At 41.9% G+C, this 18,770-nt stretch overlaps 1 protein-coding gene across 2 annotated transcripts; it reads left to right on the top strand.

Annotated features, from left to right (window-relative positions):
* The first annotated feature begins 811 nt into the window (after nt 1-811).
* On the top strand, nt 812-5,729 carry LOC117212163 (transient receptor potential channel pyrexia-like). Of its 2 annotated transcripts, none has more exons than XM_033456682.1 (9): nt 812-1,192; nt 1,519-1,771; nt 1,897-2,099; nt 2,191-2,412; nt 2,499-2,827; nt 3,168-3,441; nt 4,068-4,358; nt 5,126-5,385; nt 5,515-5,729. In XM_033456682.1, exons 1-9 carry the CDS (start codon nt 812-814, stop codon nt 5,678-5,680), a joined length of 2,379 nt encoding a protein of 792 aa, XP_033312573.1. In that variant the 3' UTR covers nt 5,681-5,729. The 2 variants fall into 2 exon arrangements, with proteins under 2 accessions (XP_033312573.1, XP_033312575.1); XM_033456684.1 differs by having other exon boundaries at nt 5,518-5,728.
* The last annotated feature ends 13,041 nt before the right edge of the window (nt 5,730-18,770 follow it).

Genomic DNA, 18,770 nt, shown 5'->3' on the forward strand with positions numbered 1-18,770 from the left:
AATCGATATTTGTCGATATCACGATCCTCTAATTTCGGTTACATTGTATTCGTAGAGGGATAGAATTATTCGAAATATTTCATTTCCAAAATTCAGCAACGTGACTCGCACTAAGCCAATACGTCGTCACTGATCGTTATAACATATAATAGAAATCATTATTTCGAACAATTTCGTAAAGAAGACATATAACGCTAAAATTTGAATGTACTTGTACATTCAGCATTTCATTAATTCATAACTTACGTACTTGATACGTATAAGAATTAATTACATCGTCATTTGACGCGTTCTTTATAGGTTTTATAAACAATAGAGCTTTACAAATTCTAAGAAACTATTCTGAATTCAAGCGTTTAAAATGAAGGTAGATACAAATACTGATTGTTTTACAGAAAAAATACTGATCGAACACATTTCTAGAGAAATTCGTATCACTCAATTTTCGAAAAATCGTACCAAGAAATAAGACACGATGTATACATTTTGATACCTGCCGACACCCAAATAGTAGACACACGAGGATCTTGGCTGCTCACTTCCTCGAGCCAATATCTGCGGTGTGTCGAGAACGTAAATAAAACTGGACTACCTCTGAGTGGTTGTTATCGTCAGTTAATAACGGGACAACATATTTTTAAGCAGGCGATAAAAACACATGGGGCACGTAGATTTTATAACTGACCACATCCTCTGATTAATGCAATATATATCTATCTGCACCACTGTTAATTCGACGTTAGTGAAAAGCAAACACGCGAAATTGAAACATAGGTCATAGAACAGGGTGTATAAAAGATTGTCAACCGAAATGAATTCGTACGATGACGATCAATTAAAATTGATCACCTCTATCGAAAACGACGATATAGGAACGGCAATAGAGATCTGCACCACGAGATTCGATAAAAAATTCTTACAGCCTGTTGGAGTACTGCGCGTGACTATCGTTCAGTTGGCTGCTTGGCAAGGGAATATTGAATTATTGCAACTGTTGTATGAAAATGGAGCTGATATCAATGCCACGGACAAAATTGGCAGATGTGCGCTTTTTCACGCGGCGCATCATGGAAACTGCGAAGTGGTGAATTGGTTGTTGGAACATGGAGCTTCCACGGAAAATAGAGTCGGGGTTGATTCTTGTTACAAGAATACTCGTTCACCTTCGAACCTGTGTTTTATTGGTCAAAACGTGAGTACCGTGAATTAAATAAAATTTCATTACTGTGCTACTCATTAGCAATTTTAAAGCTTTTTCGATACATTTATCGGTAGACTGCAATGTTTATGAAATATTTTAAGAGTTTAAAAAATGTACAACATGTACAACAAATGTAAACAGAAATATTTCAATATCCAAAATATAATACTTGTAGTATTATATTATCTAATGAGTGAAGCAAACCTTCGCGTAGGTTCTGTTTCTTTACGTATGTTCGTGAAAATATACATTTTTATAAATGTTTCTAGCTTATTTATCATCTTCCAAATGAAAGTACTAATCGATTGGAATTTTAGTTACCTACACCAGAGTGTTGGGGAAGGACACCCATGCACCAAGCTGTGAAGAACAATCACGCTGCGGTAGTCAAGATCCTGGTGGAAGCTGGTGCTGATGTGAACGCGGAAGACGAACGTGGAATCACACCGTTGCTTCTAGCAGGGACCGCAATCGTAAAAGAAGATTTCAACGAAATTTCTAAATTTAATGACATCGTCGAGATCCTCGTAGCAGCGAAAGCTTCGACCAACGTCATCGATCCTAATACAGGTATTATATAGAGGTCGTTAATTATGAAAATTATTAAGCTGATTCAATTTCATTTATTACGTACCGTGTACTGGTCTCTTCTGTGTTGTGTTTGATCCTAGTTAGTCCTTTTTATAAACTTACAGGTACTACCGTATTGCATACTGCGACCTCACTAGGAAGTTGTTCGGCGACGAAAAGGTTACTGAACGGTGGTGCGTGGCCTCTTTATCAATGCAAAGGCACAGGAAGTACTCCTCTTCATCTCGCTGCCAGCACGGGTAACCCAGAGGCGCTTTCGATCCTTCTAGAGAGCATACCTTCTTGTGATATCGACATTCGAGATAACGTGAGTCTTTGCCATATTTAACCTTCTATGTATCTGCTAAATTTAACATAATAATCACTTAATTGTGCCATTTCCTTTCTTTGATATCCAGATCAATCGAACACCATTGCATAGAGCAGCTTACCAAGGTCACCACGAGTGCGTTCGAATACTAATCGATCACGGTGGCAATTTAGGCGCAGAAACGAACACGGGAATTACTGTCATCGATGCCATATTTGCTCACATACCAACACCAGTCTTATTTCTAAACGATATTCTGTCTTCCCGCGTTAAAATGAGTTCCGTTGAAAGTTCCGTGGAAAATTCCCAGGTAATAGAAACAGCGTGATTTACTCGTTCTAAAGATGTCGTTCCTCCCTTTTACTGTTTTCTGTATTTTATTGTTTTCTGTTCAAGATCACCATTGACTTCAACGTGCTAGCGCCAAAAGGAGAGCTGCAAATGGGAGTAGTTACGTCCCTTATTGCAGCAGCCTCGAACGTGGAACAATTGACGATACTACAACATCCGCTGGTGGAAACGTTCCTCTGGTTGAAGTGGTCCAAGTTGAGAGTATTCTTCTTTAGTCTCGTCTTCGTCCACGCCCTGCTGGTCTTTTCCCTGTCTGGTTATTCCATAACGATATTGCAATACGAGACTGATTGCGGCCTGTTGCGGAGGATTCTCTCTTCCTGTTCTTGTGTCCTCTTCCTTCACAATGTCGTTCAAGTGCTGATGGTACCTAGGTTCGTCTAGAATCAAAATAAAATTAAGTTTGTCCCTTTGTCATTTCTCTTAGAATTTTAACGTGGGTGAATTTCCTATAAACATCAGATACGTACCTACACCCTTGTTCGTAAGTATCGGGACACTGGCGAGAACCAACAACAGTTAATATGATCAGGAAATCGTCAAACCTGTAAAACTTATCATTTCATTTGAAACGTAGATTCACAAGGTACCAGTACAATTTGATATAATAAAAATAATTTTCACCTTGTCCATCTTGTATATCTGTCGCGTCTTTTCATCAGCATCTTCACTTTATTTATTCTTACAATTACTCCGAAAACCTATATATTTTAGATATTATCTGAGACAGTACGAAACGTGGCTATCGTTCACCTGCGCGGCGATATCTCTGACGATTTCAATGGGTAACGCTTATAGAAGCGAGATTACAGCTTCATCAGGGGAAAAGGAATTACACGATGCTCGACAGCCCCTTCAATGGATGTTGCATTCCATCAGCCTGGCAATCCTGCTTGCCTGGATGCAAATGATGCTGTTAATCGGCCGCCTTCCAATGTGCGGATATTACGCGCTCATGTTCTCCACGGTGCTGAAGAATATTCTGAAGGTCAGTAGTAGACGTAATCAACCAACGTGCGTTTGATTCCCGGTGCGCCGTGTAATAATCGCCTGTTCCTCGCCCTATTCGCTCGTCAGGATCGATCTTGGAGAAAGGAAAAAGTAACGAGGAATCCCCCGTTGAAGGAAGAACTCCCAATTTTCCTCGTTAAAGCGCGTCGAGTCGCGGTTAAACGGGCGCGAATAAAAAGCAGCTACGTCCGACACCGCAAGAACACCGTTTTTCACCGAAGAGAGTCGTTTCAACAGGAGCAACGTTAACCCTGATTTAATGTGCCAGGGGAGGCTTTTTTTCTTGTATCTTTTTCCTTTGCTTCCTCTTTCTCCTTTTCTTTTTTCTTTTTTTTTTTTTTTAATTCCGTCTGTATGGCGAAAGATCCTGCATTTAGCCGAAACGAAAGGTACAAGAGAGCGACGAGGCTCTTCCCTTCGGCGAATATCGTTAGAAATGAAAAGCCAAAGGGGGAAGAAGGAAGAAGCAAGGTTCTAAATGTCTGGTCGGTGATATGGCTCCCATCAGGACCCACTTGCCTACCCCTACTTCGCGCAGCCCTACCACCCTCTCTACTTCGCGATTATAACAACGTGCATCTGGGGCTTTTTATTTCCTTTCAGGTTCTCCTAGCGTTCGTCTGCCTGATTGTCGGATTCGCGTTCAGCTTCGCCGTTTTGTTCCACGGGAACGACCAGTTTCGCAATTCCTGGAGGGCCGTCGTGAAGACCGTGGTAATGATGATGGGTGAGTACGAGTACGGGGCTCTGTTCTCGGACGAGAAGAATGGGAGTTCCTTCCTACCAGCCACGAGCAGGGTCGTGTTCCTCGCTTTCGTCATGCTCGCTAGTATCGTCCTGATGAACCTGATGATCGGCCTCGCGGTCAATGACATCCAAGGCCTCGAGAAAGAGGTACGGTCCGTCGATACTCTTACTCACCTACCTTAGATATTCATTACGTAAACGTTTCCTTGGTATTGCGGAATGCTGGACGAATAATTCCATAGTAATATCGGAAATAGCAGCGAATCACTAATACATTGACGATCGATGATTACATCTGAAAATCAAATGGGACAAATATAATAAGCTTACTTTCGTTGATTTTCTAATTTTTACGCTTCTTGACAAACTAAAGGGAAGTACTTCGATATATCGTCGTTGAAATAGAAAATAACCTGTCAGGTTCAAAGATACGTGTCTTTTGAAAATAAATCATATATTCACTGAGTATTTCTCAAATAGAATATATATAGTACCATCAATGTTATGAGTAAATTGCGGATGTTTATATAGTTGCAAGAATACGTAGAAGATGCAATTTAGAGTATGTGTTATAGTATCTAGTAAATAAAATAAACTATTCAGCCTCGATTCCTTTAGTAATGCTCAAAGACGTATGAATTTACATAAACGTCTCATACCTTTGAACTAATTTGGAAAGTGATAGAATCGTACATTTAATTCCAAAGTCCATTAAAAAGACAGTTCTACTAATATATTAGTAGTAGACAGCGCATTAAATTTTAAACTGTGCTACCAAGGGAGGAAAATATAGGTCATCATGATCTTTCCCTGTAGTCTTCGTTTCTAATTGAATATCCAATTTAATTAGAAGTTAATTAAATTAATTAAAGTGTGCGACTACCCGTATAAGAATGAATATTGCGTGAATTCAGGGACACATTCGCCAATTGCTGAAGCAGGCCGAGTTTGTGGCTCATTTAGAAAGACTAGTGCTGACATCACATCGAATCTTTCGCCGCAATTGGCTACATCCTCGGTTAGCCAGGCTGCTAGACTCGAGGCGAGGCATTCCCACAAAAATTACGTTCTGTTATCACGAACGTTATTTCCATGAATCATCCCTCGGCGTGCCAGCGAGGCTGAGGGAGGCGTTGTTTCTGCTCGCCTTGGGAAACTCGCGCGACACCGAAAGGTGAGCAACTTGTCGTGCGACGAACGAGTAAAAGTTCGCTCGATCACCATCATTTTACGCTTTAATTAATAATTTCATCCATAACGACCCAAAGTTGCGGCTGGCTTAAAGAAAACGCTGTTTTCCCAGCAGGCGTGAAAATAACAACGGGGACGATAACGTGGAATTAAAAGCGCTGTTGGAGGAAGTGTTGTTGCAATTAAGGGTACCTTATTATCCGTCCGCCATGAGAAAGTTTTCAGTACCTTATAATGCACGAACTCAAACGGGACAGAGGAAGATTGCTAACCAGTGAAGAAATATATATGTATACCTTTTTCTTATGTTTTTATTAAAATATCGACGAACTCTATGATATATATATATATTTATTTATTACGTATCCTATGGAAATATCTTTAATTTATGATGATTTTGCTTAATTGCAAAAAAATATTTAGAAGATGAATATTACGTGAAAACTTAGCCAGATTTAATCAAATAATAGGTAGAAGTATGGCGTATAACCTCTATTGGAACTTTGAAATCACTAGAAAAAAAAGAGAGGTATTAATTACGTTTCTACTTATGTCTAAATATGTAACACTCAGTGAGAGGTTTTGTTATTTTTTATCTTTATCTGACTGTTATTCGCATACCTTTAATTATTGAAAGTGATAGCAGCCGGATTAAGATATTGCAAAAATCTGTGTGTGATAATTACAATAACTGTGCTGTGTTGAAAAATAACAAAAAAAAAGTACCTCGTCGATGGCTTGAGTTATATCAGTTTAGCTCTGAATTACAGATACGCATTGCTAAAGGTCGGTATAGTAGAGGAATAGTGTTATCGACGTAACCTAGCGAAGATTTCATTAGATATTGATCTGAGCATAGATGTCTCTGCGATACTATTTTAGATTTTCAAAGTTGTAACGTACGAAAGTGTCATGGCACGTTGATCGTTTCTTAGCAGGATCATCGAATGTTGTAAGTTGTAGGTAAGCATGTTTATTAAATTTATACCTTAAAATATGTAACATATTTCAAATAGCGGTCTTTTAGTTATTGTATAATTCAAGATGTTTTGTTATCTATTCAATCTTTATCGTATTTGCTTCAATTTTCGTGCTATCCTCAATAATTCTCAAGTTACTATAGTCACGAATAATTTTACGAACAACAAACGCAATTTATGCAATTACATTTTACAAATAATTACATTTATGATAGCATGCAGATTCCTCATTATATTTCAATTGAAACGATAATTAAATAGGATTTTAATGAATGTATGTTTGATACCATACCTGTCACCCTCATCAGTAATCCAACGTATATGGTAATGCGATAAATTTATCGTTGTATATATTTTTCAAATACAATTCATTATTTCGACGAGAATATTGATAAATTGCTTTCAAAACGTTACAGATCACGCCGACAGATATGTAGTACTTACAACATTGTCAACCAACCAATCAAATACTTGTACGATCGCTGTGCTACCAAAATTGGCGGGAAATGCAGGAAACAATGGCTTTCAAAGAAAGGTTGTAATTTCTTCGTATCGAGGAATATTCTGGATATTCGAAATTTAGTAAGTCTTCTTTCCTTCCCCTTTTCTTCAATGTCGCTTTTTTCCATTTTTCTACCTTTTTCCTCTAAATTAGTTCATAACTTTCCAAGAATGTATGGCACGGAACGTGATTCATGCGATATACCTGAAAGTACCGAAGAGTTTCGTGCAGGCAAGATAATTGCAATTTATCGATAAGATTTATGTAGCCGGCAGAAAATTTACAAAAACGTTAATCCAGGCACACGTGAACACGAGTCGTGCTGGTTGTCCCAGGAATAATTAACGCGAAGGTTTCTTAACAAAGGTACGTGCAGTGATTCTGACATTTGAGGTTATTAATACGGGTATAATGTTTGCGTGCAAATAATGAAGTACGATCGAACGAACGCGTTATTTCAACGGAATATAATGTGTTGTATTGTTCGTACAGGTGATTAAACCGAGGACACGTCATTCAATCTGTCTGAAATTTATCTCGCTTATTTCGATATAAGGCGAATGCCAGCGGATCGTACGCAAACGATCACACGCACTCATGTGACTCGTTCTCTTTGTCATTCCTAGAGATGATACGAAAATCAGCTTTGTTAGCGGCTAATAAGGGGACCCGTGTATTCGTTCAGATTTTAATTAAATACGGAAATCGGATAGGACAGTGGCCAGCGCATACATTACCATAAATTGTCGTTCACCCGCGGCTGTAAAGAAATCAAACGTGCACCTGCCTTAACGGTTGTAACAGAACTGGACGTATTTCGCGACTGCTTTGACGCCACACTTTTATTTTCACGAAAAACGACATTACGCGTGGAATCGTTTCTTGAAATTCCACGCTCGCCTCGAAAGAGAAAGAAAGGAGAAAGAGGCGTCACCGAACAGAATAAAAAGATTACTTTAACAGGACGCATAATTTATAGGGTTGACTTTGAAACGCGCAACCGGGATCGGAGAAAAATTCACAAACGAGTTTCCCCGACCGGAGGAAAGATTTCTAGGTAGAACGAATAACATAGGAGAATTTGCACCTTGCGTAAAGTCATTCACCATCGACAGTATCGGAAACTCGCTTATGTTCGTCTTCAATTATAATAAATTACGGTTTTCAAAGTTGGTAGTACTGGCTCATGCGGCATATCAATGTGCGTTTCTTTTTCTTCCAGATTAATTAAGCAACAAGAAATTCTTCGTAGATACGATCGGAATTCGTGTTTACATAGTCGATAATAAAACCTTAATAATTAAATAGAAGAGGAAACCAACGGATCGTATGTCCATTAAAAAACAACGGCAAACTACCCGTCGGTGAAAAGAAGTGGCATAGTACGAATAGGAGAAAAAAGCTCGACGACAAATCGGACGGCCGTAAGTGGAACTTAATAGAAGATAAACGTTTTGCTTATTGTTTGTTAGAATATAAGTCTTTGCGTGTGGTAGGTGGGGAGATAGGAGGATCGTAGCTGGTCCTCTCGCACGACGAAAACGGCACGCAGGAGTTACGGTAGCGGTGGTGGCGGTGGTGGCACTGGCGGTGGGAGCAGCAGCAGCAGCGGTGGTGGTGGCGGTGGCAGCAACAGCCGTGGCGGCGGTGGTGGCGGTGGCGGTGGCGGTGGCGGTGGCGGTGGCGGTGGCGGTGGCGGTGGCGGTGGCGGTGGCGGTGGCGGTGGCGGTGGCGGTGGCGGTGACGGTGGCGGTGACGGTGGCGGTGGCGGTGGCGGTGGCGGTAGCAGCGACGATGGTGGCGGCGGCAACGACAGCGACGGCGACGACGACGACGATCACGAAGACGACGATCACGAAGACGACGACGACCACGACGAAGACGGTACTAGGAGTTCGGGTAAATTCGGGTGAGTTCGGGTGGAGTCGGTTCGCCGCCTTGCCTGCCATGACTGGCCGGTCGTGGCCTCGCGGGGGGTGAGGGTGGGGGTGAGATGGCGCGTCGGTGAGGGAAGCCGCGGCGGTGAATCCGGCGTCGTGATTGGTCGTCGCGTGGGAGAGCCGCCCGCCCGAGCTCACTGTGACCGGCAGTCGGCACCGAGCATCCAGGCAGAGCACATCGAGCCATCGGAGTCGGGGCGAGATACGCAAACACGCACCTCGGGACCTAACCACGGGCACGATGGCCGTCCGGCGCGTGCACCGTCAACAACAACAGCAAGAACAGCAGCAACGTCGTCACCGTCGTCGTGGTGCCGTACTCGTCGTCGCGCGTGTTCTTCGTACTTACCTGCATACGGAATCGAAGCAAGAGCAGCAGCAGGATCGCGCGCTCGCTAAAGCATCGTGGCCACCATCGTGCGGATACGTGGCGCGCGGACTATGCGCCTGGTGCACGCAATAAACGAAAGAAAAAGAGAGGAAAAACCTACAACACGTATACGTACACGACGACAACGCACGGAAAGTTGCTGGCAGCGCGCGCGCTAAATACGACACACACCACGGGGTCCAGGGACCACTCTACACACGACTCAACCTACATCACACACGTTCCATCGTTACCTCTTCCTTGTCCCCTCGTTTCCACCGGCCGTGTGTATATCGCACCTCCTTCTCTCCTCCCTTGTGTGCGCCGGCCTTCCCACGCGGTCCTCGTATCTTCGCCGAGATTACGTTTCGGTTAATACGCGAGTAAACGCGCGTCGGCCGTTAAACCTTCGGCTCGTTGCCGGCCCGCGTTTGTCGTTCACGGTGATATACATCTCTTTCTCTCTCTCTTTTGCGTGTCTCGTCGATGATCATCGGTGATATTCGTTTCATCGAGATTACTACCGTATCCTCGCGTCTTTGTGTTTTGACTGGTGGTGCGTTTTTAGTCGTGTTCCGATCTCGTCTCACGGCGGCGTTCTTTTTTTTATACTTACGGTGCTACGTTCTCGTTTTGTGCCCCTCACGTCGAAGGGGAAAAAAGGAAAGCAAAAATCAAGCAAAAGAAAAGAAAAGTGTGCGTTCAAATATATAGAAGCCTAACCTCCTCCGTCGACGACGGTGGCGACGGTGGTGGAGGCTAAGGTGACGGTGACGGTGAACCGTTCTCTGTGTGCTCTGTGCTGTCGTCCTTGCGTCATTCGTATCGTATTGTTCGTTGTTGTGCGGCACTAGTGACACAGAGAAGTACCGAAGGGAGGAAGTGTCTGTCGCGTCGGTGGCGTTCTTTCGCCGCGTAGTCTCGTGCGCGCGTGACAGAGGAGCACGCAGTCCGTGATAGAAAGAGAGGCAGCGCAGCGCCGTTCCGACGGATTGTAGCAGCCTTGTTGAGAAGAGAGAAGAATCTGCCTGTCGCTGTGCGTCGTCTTCTCCTCTCTCGGACCACCGTCTTCTCGTCGAGTTTTGTTTCCGCTTGTTGTTCGCTCGTCGCTTAGTGTGCTATTCTGAACGTCGTGTGTTGAACGATTCGCAGCCGGCACGTCGAGGACCGGCTTTCGAAATTCCCGCGTCGGCCGTATCGGCTGCCTAACCTCTCCTTGGTCCGCTACTCGAGGCGGACACACCTCTTGTGTTAAGTCGCCGAACGACGAAGACAGGAAAGACGGTGGCCGTCGCTCGGCCAGCAATAATGCCGCACGTGAGCAGCAGCGGCGGCGGCGACGATCTCGGCAGCGAAGACGAGGTCAAGGTCTTCAAGGATGAGGGCGAGGACGAGAAGAGGTCCTCCGAGAACCTCACGGAGGAGAAAAGTTCCCTCATCGACCTCACGGAGTCTGAGGTGCGTGTCGATGAGATTCAAAAATTCTCCCTCTTTTTTTCTTCTACTTTATCGTACAACAGATATCGTGTTGTCGTTACGATAGAGTTTTACCTGTGCATAACACAACGTGTCATTCTTCCCTCCCCCCCCCCCTCTCTCTCTCTCTCTCTCTCTCTCTTTCCGTTTGATCGTCGTGTGCAACGTATCTTCTTCTTTGATCCACCCACTCGATCGTGACAGCATAAGGACGTCGCCATTAAGTGCATGCGTGTGTTTACAGGAAAAGGGCTCGCTCGCCGGTGGAAGTTACGCGACGACGGGCAAGACGTCAGCGAGATCCGACCTCAGCCCCGTTTTCGGTGAGTCTTATTTATTGTATCTTACTTTCTTGTTGTCTACGCTAAGGAACTACGACGATCATCTTCCCCTTCCGTTACAATTGTCTCGCGCTAGTATCAGATAAATATTCAGCGATACGAGATACCGGATCGTGATACAAGAACGCTATGATAACTTTTTAAATCGTATCGTGACTAAGCGTTTTCCGTGTAACTTTTAACGAGCGAAGTTTAGGCTAAACGCAGCTACTCGTTGTTAGAGAAGTAGGAGATTACAAATCGTAGATGTCACGGTGAGAGAAAAGTGTAAAGAATATACGCACTGACTTTTAGTCGCGATTTGATCGAGTCGTCAAATCGGTTAAGAAAATTTAGTCAATGTGAAACAGAGACAGAAGTTGGCAAATATAAAGTGACTATTATTTCTAATAAATCTATATATTCTGTTTCTACTAACAAACGTTTAAATCTCATTGTAAATGCTGTAATTTACTTTAAATTAGTATATGCATACGTTGAACTGTAAATGAATGAAATTTACTGGATGAATACATTCGCTATATTATATACATACACATAACGCCGTACAATTTAACATGTAATTTAATCTATCAAATCGTTGCGTACACATGTTGCATGTACAAAAATGGAGAATTGTCACGAAGTCACGAAGAACGAATTAGAAACAAAGGAAGATTGATCGACAATACGACACGGTCGAATGTCGTCGGACGTTATTCGTCCCGTCGGACGTTTATCGCGCCCAGTTTCACTCGCCTATGAAATCTGATAACGCGTTATGATATTTTATGCGTGTCGCAGGGGCAGGGCCCTGATTCATATAAATTAACGTCATTGTAGGTGGTTATCTTACGATCTGGTAACGTAATCTACTTGTGGCAAATCGCTTTTACGTCCTAATGATAATTTAGACGCCTTTAGTCTGGTCCCGCCGCCGTAACAGACGGCTGAAATTGTCGGAAAAGCATTCTTGCCGCGCCGTTTCTCTAAACTCTAGCTAGGCGATTAACAATCTAGTCGTGTTCCGATCGTTGAACGAGATTAACGAGCCTGCTACGTATTATCGTTTATTGTAGACTAAAAACGAAAACGCGCGTGTATTTCTCATTTCCGTTTTGGCGCGCTCCCAGCGGAAACAACGCGCACGCACGCATCATCTGCACGCGTTCGACGCGAGAAATTTCGCGACACCCAAACTCTGACGGGATTTTTCAATAAACAGCGAAGATCCGTACAAAGACATAAGCGTTGAAGTTTCATAAATTTTATTTCGATTATCGTTCATTGTCATGAATGGTAATAATAACAGAGAGATATATAAAAAATCAAACTCGACGAATACGGTCTTGCAAATATAAAAAATAATAAACATTTTGGAAGTGTTGGAGAGATTAATAATACTTTGTCCATAATTTATACTCTTTCAAAGCAGCATTAATTTCTCGTGATATACGTACACTTAGCATCGCTTTACACTTCGACAGTAATCTGAAAATATTTGGTACATAAAAGAGGAAGAGCGCAGCGTTAAGAAAAGAATTCAGCCGACAGATTAAACGGACGTGACTTTATCCATAAAGAGAATAAAATATGTCGTTTCTTGGATGGATGTTCCGAATTACATACATGACACGTGCGTCGAAACGCATGAATGAATCTCGCGAGTCGGTTTCTCAAGTTTCTTTATCTGTCGATGTATCCTAACCTTGCGCGTCGTTCTTTCATTCATAGTTTTTATGGCAGAGAGTTGCGTTGCGTTTACGAACTCACTCTTGTACTTAGCGAATTACCGAAACGTAAGAGTTTCGTGTGATAACGTGCGGTTTTTTTTGTCGGAGGTCGATCGTTTCCGAGAAAGAGTAACTCGATCCCGCGGTTCTGTTGCTGTTTTTACAAGGGCATACGATACTGTTTTCTTTCCGCTGCTTTCGAGTAAGATGACGTTCGGGTTCGCGGAAACGGCAATAAACATCGTATGCTCTCGCTTCGTATCGCGCACTGAAAATTTCGAAGCCATTTATCGACCAATTTCAGACACAGCGCTCTCTTTTGTTCCCCTTTGGTTTGAAACTCTCGGGAGAAACGTTCCAACACGTTTGAAACTTTGTCGTCCCTCGATCCTCTTCTTCGTAATTTTCGCTCGTCCCGAATAACTATCGAAACTCTCGGTGGGTTTAGTTTTGATACACTGTCTATGATTTGTAGAAATTTGCTTCTCTAGAAATTCGGAATCGAAATTCTTATTTTATCTCTTGACTGTTACGATTCTATAGCTGTGTATAATATTTTAAGGAAGAATAAATGAAGGAAATTTTCACAAGCTGGAAACAAAGGATGTTAGCCGCAATTTATGCGCATTTCAAGCTTTAAAGCTACTAGAATAGCAAATATTAATACGATTAAATTGAACTGCAAATAAATACTTCAGATCTTGAAACCTCGTGTAATTGTTGACATTTCCTATCGGTGGATACTATCACGACGACTATAGCTACGATAAATAAATCGAAATGTACATAAAATTCTTCACATGCCCTCATAGTGAAACCTTTCATCTTCTATAATTCTATGTAACCATAATGTACACCTTCCCTTAGTCAAAATGCCCTATGTGGCATCGTTTAATTTTTCACGGTATGTTGAAACATTTGAAGTTTCACCTGTTTTTTACATTATAAGTAATATCATATGATACGGATTGTTAGGAAATAATAATGAAATATTTTTAATTCAACGAGTGAAGGAAAAAGAAGAAAAAAACAATCTACTAAACAATCTTTTAACCATATAGAGTAGATAATTTTTTAATATTTTACTTTTTGATGTTTCTTTTATTATCACGTATAATATTTTCCACTCTTTGTTGTTCGAATTTCGCGTTACATCACACGGCCAGAGGGAAGAGTAATCGCAAGAACAGAAAGTAATCGGCAGGCGAACACGAGGGGTGAAGGGTGGGGCCGGAGGATGAGCGAAATCGAATTGGCGTTGGTTAAAAGCGAAAAGGGTTTTCGGCGAGAAACCGCGGGCAAAGTTAATCCCAATTTGCCGGGGGAAATTGACCGAAGTTTACGGAACGCTATTATTCTCGCGACAGGTTTGAAACAAATTGTAACTCGTTAGCGCAACGGGTATATACAATGAAACGCGCCGGAATCTCTCTCTCTCTCTCTCTCTCTTCTCTCATAGACACACACACATCCTCTCTCTCTCTCTCTTTCCTGGTACTGTCCTCCCCCTGGCTGGACTTTGTCACTGACAAATCGATGTCGTGTGATGCCGTACACGCTGTCACCGTGTTGCCAAAACACTTTAACGAGTTACTGTGATTCCGACGACTTACCTCTAATATCCAACCTAGGCACCTAGAGTGTGCGATCAAAGGATTTAGTAGAAGCGCGTCGTTGAATATTTAAAATTTTTCTTTTTCTAATATTTCTGCTTTTGGAGAGGGCGTCGTGTTCTTTCGATAGTTACGAAATCATGACTATCAAAATTCAAATCGTTCGTACAAGGAAAAGATAGAATTTTCATCTCGTTTAAAATTATGTCGAGTTTTTTTCCATTTGTCGTTGCCATTTCATAGTTATTAAATGACGCTGCTAAAATCCAAGTCGTAAGTACAAATTCAATTTTCGTAAGTACGTCTTCAAGTACAATTTTCGTTCTCTTATAAACTCGATCACTCGACAAATCAAGTTGATTACAAATGATTAGAAGAAATAGTTTTTTCTTTTCCGTCGATTGAATTTGCTCGGGGAGACGTTCGAGGTTTCAGATAATCTTGACGCGATAAGAGGTAATCGAAGGAGACTGCGATTATATTGATCGCGGCTTTATCGATGGTCACTTGTCACTTTAAGACGAGTTATCGTAGATCTTGTTAATCGTTTGTTTGTTATACGCCAGGCGAATGCAGTTGTACCGAAGAAAGATAATTTATTGTGGCGGCGGTTTGAACTGCCCCGATGTATCGACGTGGCGATAGTTTTCGCGAAAATTACTCGCTGTCAAATCGGATATTGCTTTGAAAAGAAAAAGAGATATTGTGCCTCTCCTCGTAGAACGTAATAATATTTTAATCGCGTGCTGATTTACACGCCGCGGTTGCCCTACCGAGTAATAAAGTCTAATTACTTGGAACGGTGTATAAATTGTTGCAATAAAAGCACAGATTGAATTTATCGCTCGATGAAATACGTGATACATCAAACGTTAAGCAAATACGTCTTTTCCGATCGTTAAGTAGAGGTTACACGGGCTTTTTCTTCCTTAACGTTCGAACCTATATATTTCACATTCTTAAAAAGATAACCCTAATTGTTTTAAACCTCGTGTACTTGTTGTCGTCATAAAAACTATACCTGTTTATTTTCCCCTTAACAAAGTGGTCGAAGATCCATGCACGGACAAAGAGAGAAAATGAGAGTTGGTCGCGTACGAGTGTAAACGAATCCGTGGAGTGTTAAATTATTGTAATTTATCTTGTCTGAACGGTAGCGACGCGCGGCGAGCCTTGTGGCACGACACGAAAATCACTTTCTGTGACGTACAATTACGTGCAAATAACGCGGCCGGATCAGAATTCGTTGCACCCGCGATGGACGGACGTGGAACGTAGGGGGGAACGTGCAAAATATTACGTCGGGATCCGTCGTAATCGCTTAAGTGGTTAATTATGGTGCTTCGAGGAAGGCTAGAGGAGGCCGAGGTGGGATTAATCTTGGCATCAATTACTTCACTCTGGACCCCTTCCTTCTTTCGTGTTCTCGTTCCTTTTTACTCCTTTATTTTCCCTTTCTCCTTTTCATTTTTGCTTTCTTTTCTTACGCTCACTGAAACTAGTTTTCCTACAGGATGTTCACGCTACTGAATGGTGCGTGATGCGTCAGATATTTTTTCCCCATTCATTAAACGTCGTTGTACACTCGTACGATCTTTCCTCCGCCGAAGGTCTGCGAGTATTTTTGTACGCTCGTTAAGACGCGTTTTGCTCTACAAAGGATCGGCCGTTGAACTTGTCTTGGTTTATATCAAAGGATATTTCTCGAAATATGCACCACTCGTGTCTCGTTTCTTCCATTGAATTTACTTAGGTTTGTGTAACGAGGACTACAACCTGTTTAAAATTTTTTCCTCGTTATTCCACTCCTTTCTTTCGTTTTTCTCTTTTAACGAAGAACAATTGGAAGGTCCAAATTTTTGGCTATAATTTGGTAAGGTCGCGTGAGCCAGGCTCGAGGTACACTAACGATGTGTATCAGTATAATAGCAGTAAACGTAAGGAAGAATGTTGTGCTCTTTCTTCTCCCATCCTCTTTCGTTTCGCGCTATTCTTCGTCTTTCTCATTCTCGACGCGTCGCCGGTGCGTGCTACCGATCCTCCGCTAATTTCGAAATGCACGAACGCGTTTAAAATTGCGTCTTTCGGCGGTGTGCGGATCGACGCGATAACTATGACTTGAAAATTATTATACACAAATAAAAATACCACAAAACCGGCACGATACACAGGTTACACGGAATTTTAATGCAAACATCTCAATATCAATACGAAGATTGGCTGCTTTTCGGTAGTAGGATTCTCCGAGGCTTTTTATTATTCTCTCTCCGCCTCTTCTTCTTTTTCATCCTCCTTTGAAATTAAAATTACAAATCGACGTTTCTACGCAACAGGCAGTGTCTACTTTAATATATACACGGATATTTTATCAGCATTATTTCTGCCGAATTTTATGCCATTCTTTAATTACATTTCACATAACGGGTTTGTGTCGTATAACAACGTGATCGACACAGCGCGAAACGTTGCATTTTTAATTCATTTCTGCCAGCGGAATTTTTAAATGCTTTATTTTATTTCTTGCTCGCAGTTATTTCAATGTAAATGCTCGAAATTTCCTATGAAAAATTTCATTTCGCTTGCATTGTTTGTACACTACCGACCAAAAGTTTGCTATCGCTTTTAATTCCATCACTCATTCGAAATCAGCATTAAGAATATCAGAGTAAAAATCCTTTTATTATAATGCATTCATACAAACCTTTTTCCAAGTTTTGCGGACTCGTTTTTATAAACTTTCGACTGACGGTGCAAATTACTAGAACTACCAGAGTAGTAAAATAGTAGCAAGACAATTAATTCGTAATATTCGTAATATGTAATAGTGATTTAGAAATCTAAACGTTGAAGCTTTCTTTTGAAATTAATACAAATTACATATAATTTTAAAGATTATAAAAATTCTTTCGACCGAGCGTTCCATGTGAACGATTTTAATAGAGTCACGTGTACAAAATATAGATATTGGGTTGGTAACTAAGTGATTGCGGGATTTGTCATTAGATGATATTGACAAAATCCGCAATCACTTAGTTGCCAATCCAGTAGTATCGTCTTTGATGTTGAAACAATGTTCAATCAACGGCTTCCTCTTTCGAGATCTCTGCTTTGAGAATCATCCTGTATACGACTTTCATCAACTCGTTGCAGCTTTCTCAGATTCGCGTGTCTGTTGCATGCGCGGGACATTGACTTGACAAATCTTCCGGGCGTTATCTCGACTAGCGATTACGCAGATTCGTCGGATTGCTTGGCTCGTTGCTCGTTGCTCGTTCGGTGCAACAGCCTAACTACCGCTAATTATCAGGCACGGCTCGTTGGGCATAACAATGACTAAGTATATTTATACGGTGTATTATCGCGCGACGTGACGCACCGCGCCGCGCGGGCTGTCGTCGAAATCGGACGGTTATCGTGGGAGAAAATCGTCATCGGGCTTGTCCAAGAGTTACGAAAGAGCGTCGAGCGAGAGGAAATTCCGCGAGTCGCGTTATCTGCATCGACGTTGCGACTAAAAATAAATATTGGAGCGTTGCACGAACCGTTGTCAAATATCCGGTGCCTCACATTATTCCGATTCTGAATTTCTTAAATTTACATGTTCAGAAAATTTCTAGTACGTATATCGTGAAATAAAAGTTTGGATCGTAGTAAAGGAAACTGTTCAGTTGTAATCTTGGTAAGACGAGATTAGAAAATCGTGATTTAATCAGTTAAACAACTTTGCATAATAATTCATGAGTTAAGAATATTAATGAACTGACGCTCTATGCCTATAGGTTTTATTAGACGTTTACGTAAATTCGTATGTTTATGAAGGTGATTAAATAAATGAAGCATAATATACGTTCATATCGCAGTAACAAATGCACGTTCTCGACAATTAGATTTTGCGTTACACAGTTCACACAGTCGACTACTTTCGTGTAAGAATAATATTTACTTTAGCAAGATAGCGTAAAGCTTTATACGATGCGTGCGTAGAACATTATCTCTCGTTCTTCGCCGCCTTATTGCTGAACTCTGATAGAAGGCGTAGCCTGATTGTTCACGCTACGCTACATGCAGATAAATGGCAATGACTTTTAACCACGTTACTGCTTTCCTATACTCTAGTCTAACACACTGTATACTCCGCTCTATTAATGGAGCAATTTGCGCGTAATAATAACACACCCAATAATCTACGATCACACTGGAAAGAGAGAAAATAAAAGCGAGAAAACTGGAATTATCACGTCACAAGTGGTACGAAGCGGGTTCACGATTTCCTCGAGGTTTCGATTTTCCGCCGGTTGGGAGACACAGCCGTTCTCCGTGGTCGGAAAAGAGCGCTCGCGCGCCACCGCGATATACACTTTGTCGCTACTTGGAAACTGCCTCCGCCTCCGGATTGCACCTCGCTGCAAATATCGTATGCAAGCCGGTCGCGCG

Source organism: Bombus bifarius, unplaced genomic scaffold (assembly GCF_011952205.1).
Source record: "Bombus bifarius isolate JDL3187 unplaced genomic scaffold, Bbif_JDL3187 scf7180000008285, whole genome shotgun sequence".
NCBI lineage: Eukaryota > Metazoa > Arthropoda > Insecta > Hymenoptera > Apidae > Bombus > Bombus bifarius.

What these genes read in the sequence shown, in the direction of transcription:
- LOC117212163 (XM_033456682.1), top strand. Translation starts at nt 812, where the DNA reads ATGAATTCGTACGATGACGATCAATTAAAATTGATCACCTCTATCGAA. An exon ending in TGTGTTTTATTGGTCAAAAC is followed by an intron (nt 1,193 to 1,518) that starts GTGAGTACCGTG and finishes TTGGAATTTTAG; the next exon opens with TTACCTACACCAGAGTGTTG. An exon ending in TGCTGAAGAATATTCTGAAG is followed by an intron (nt 3,442 to 4,067) that starts GTCAGTAGTAGA and finishes ATTTCCTTTCAG; the next exon opens with GTTCTCCTAGCGTTCGTCTG.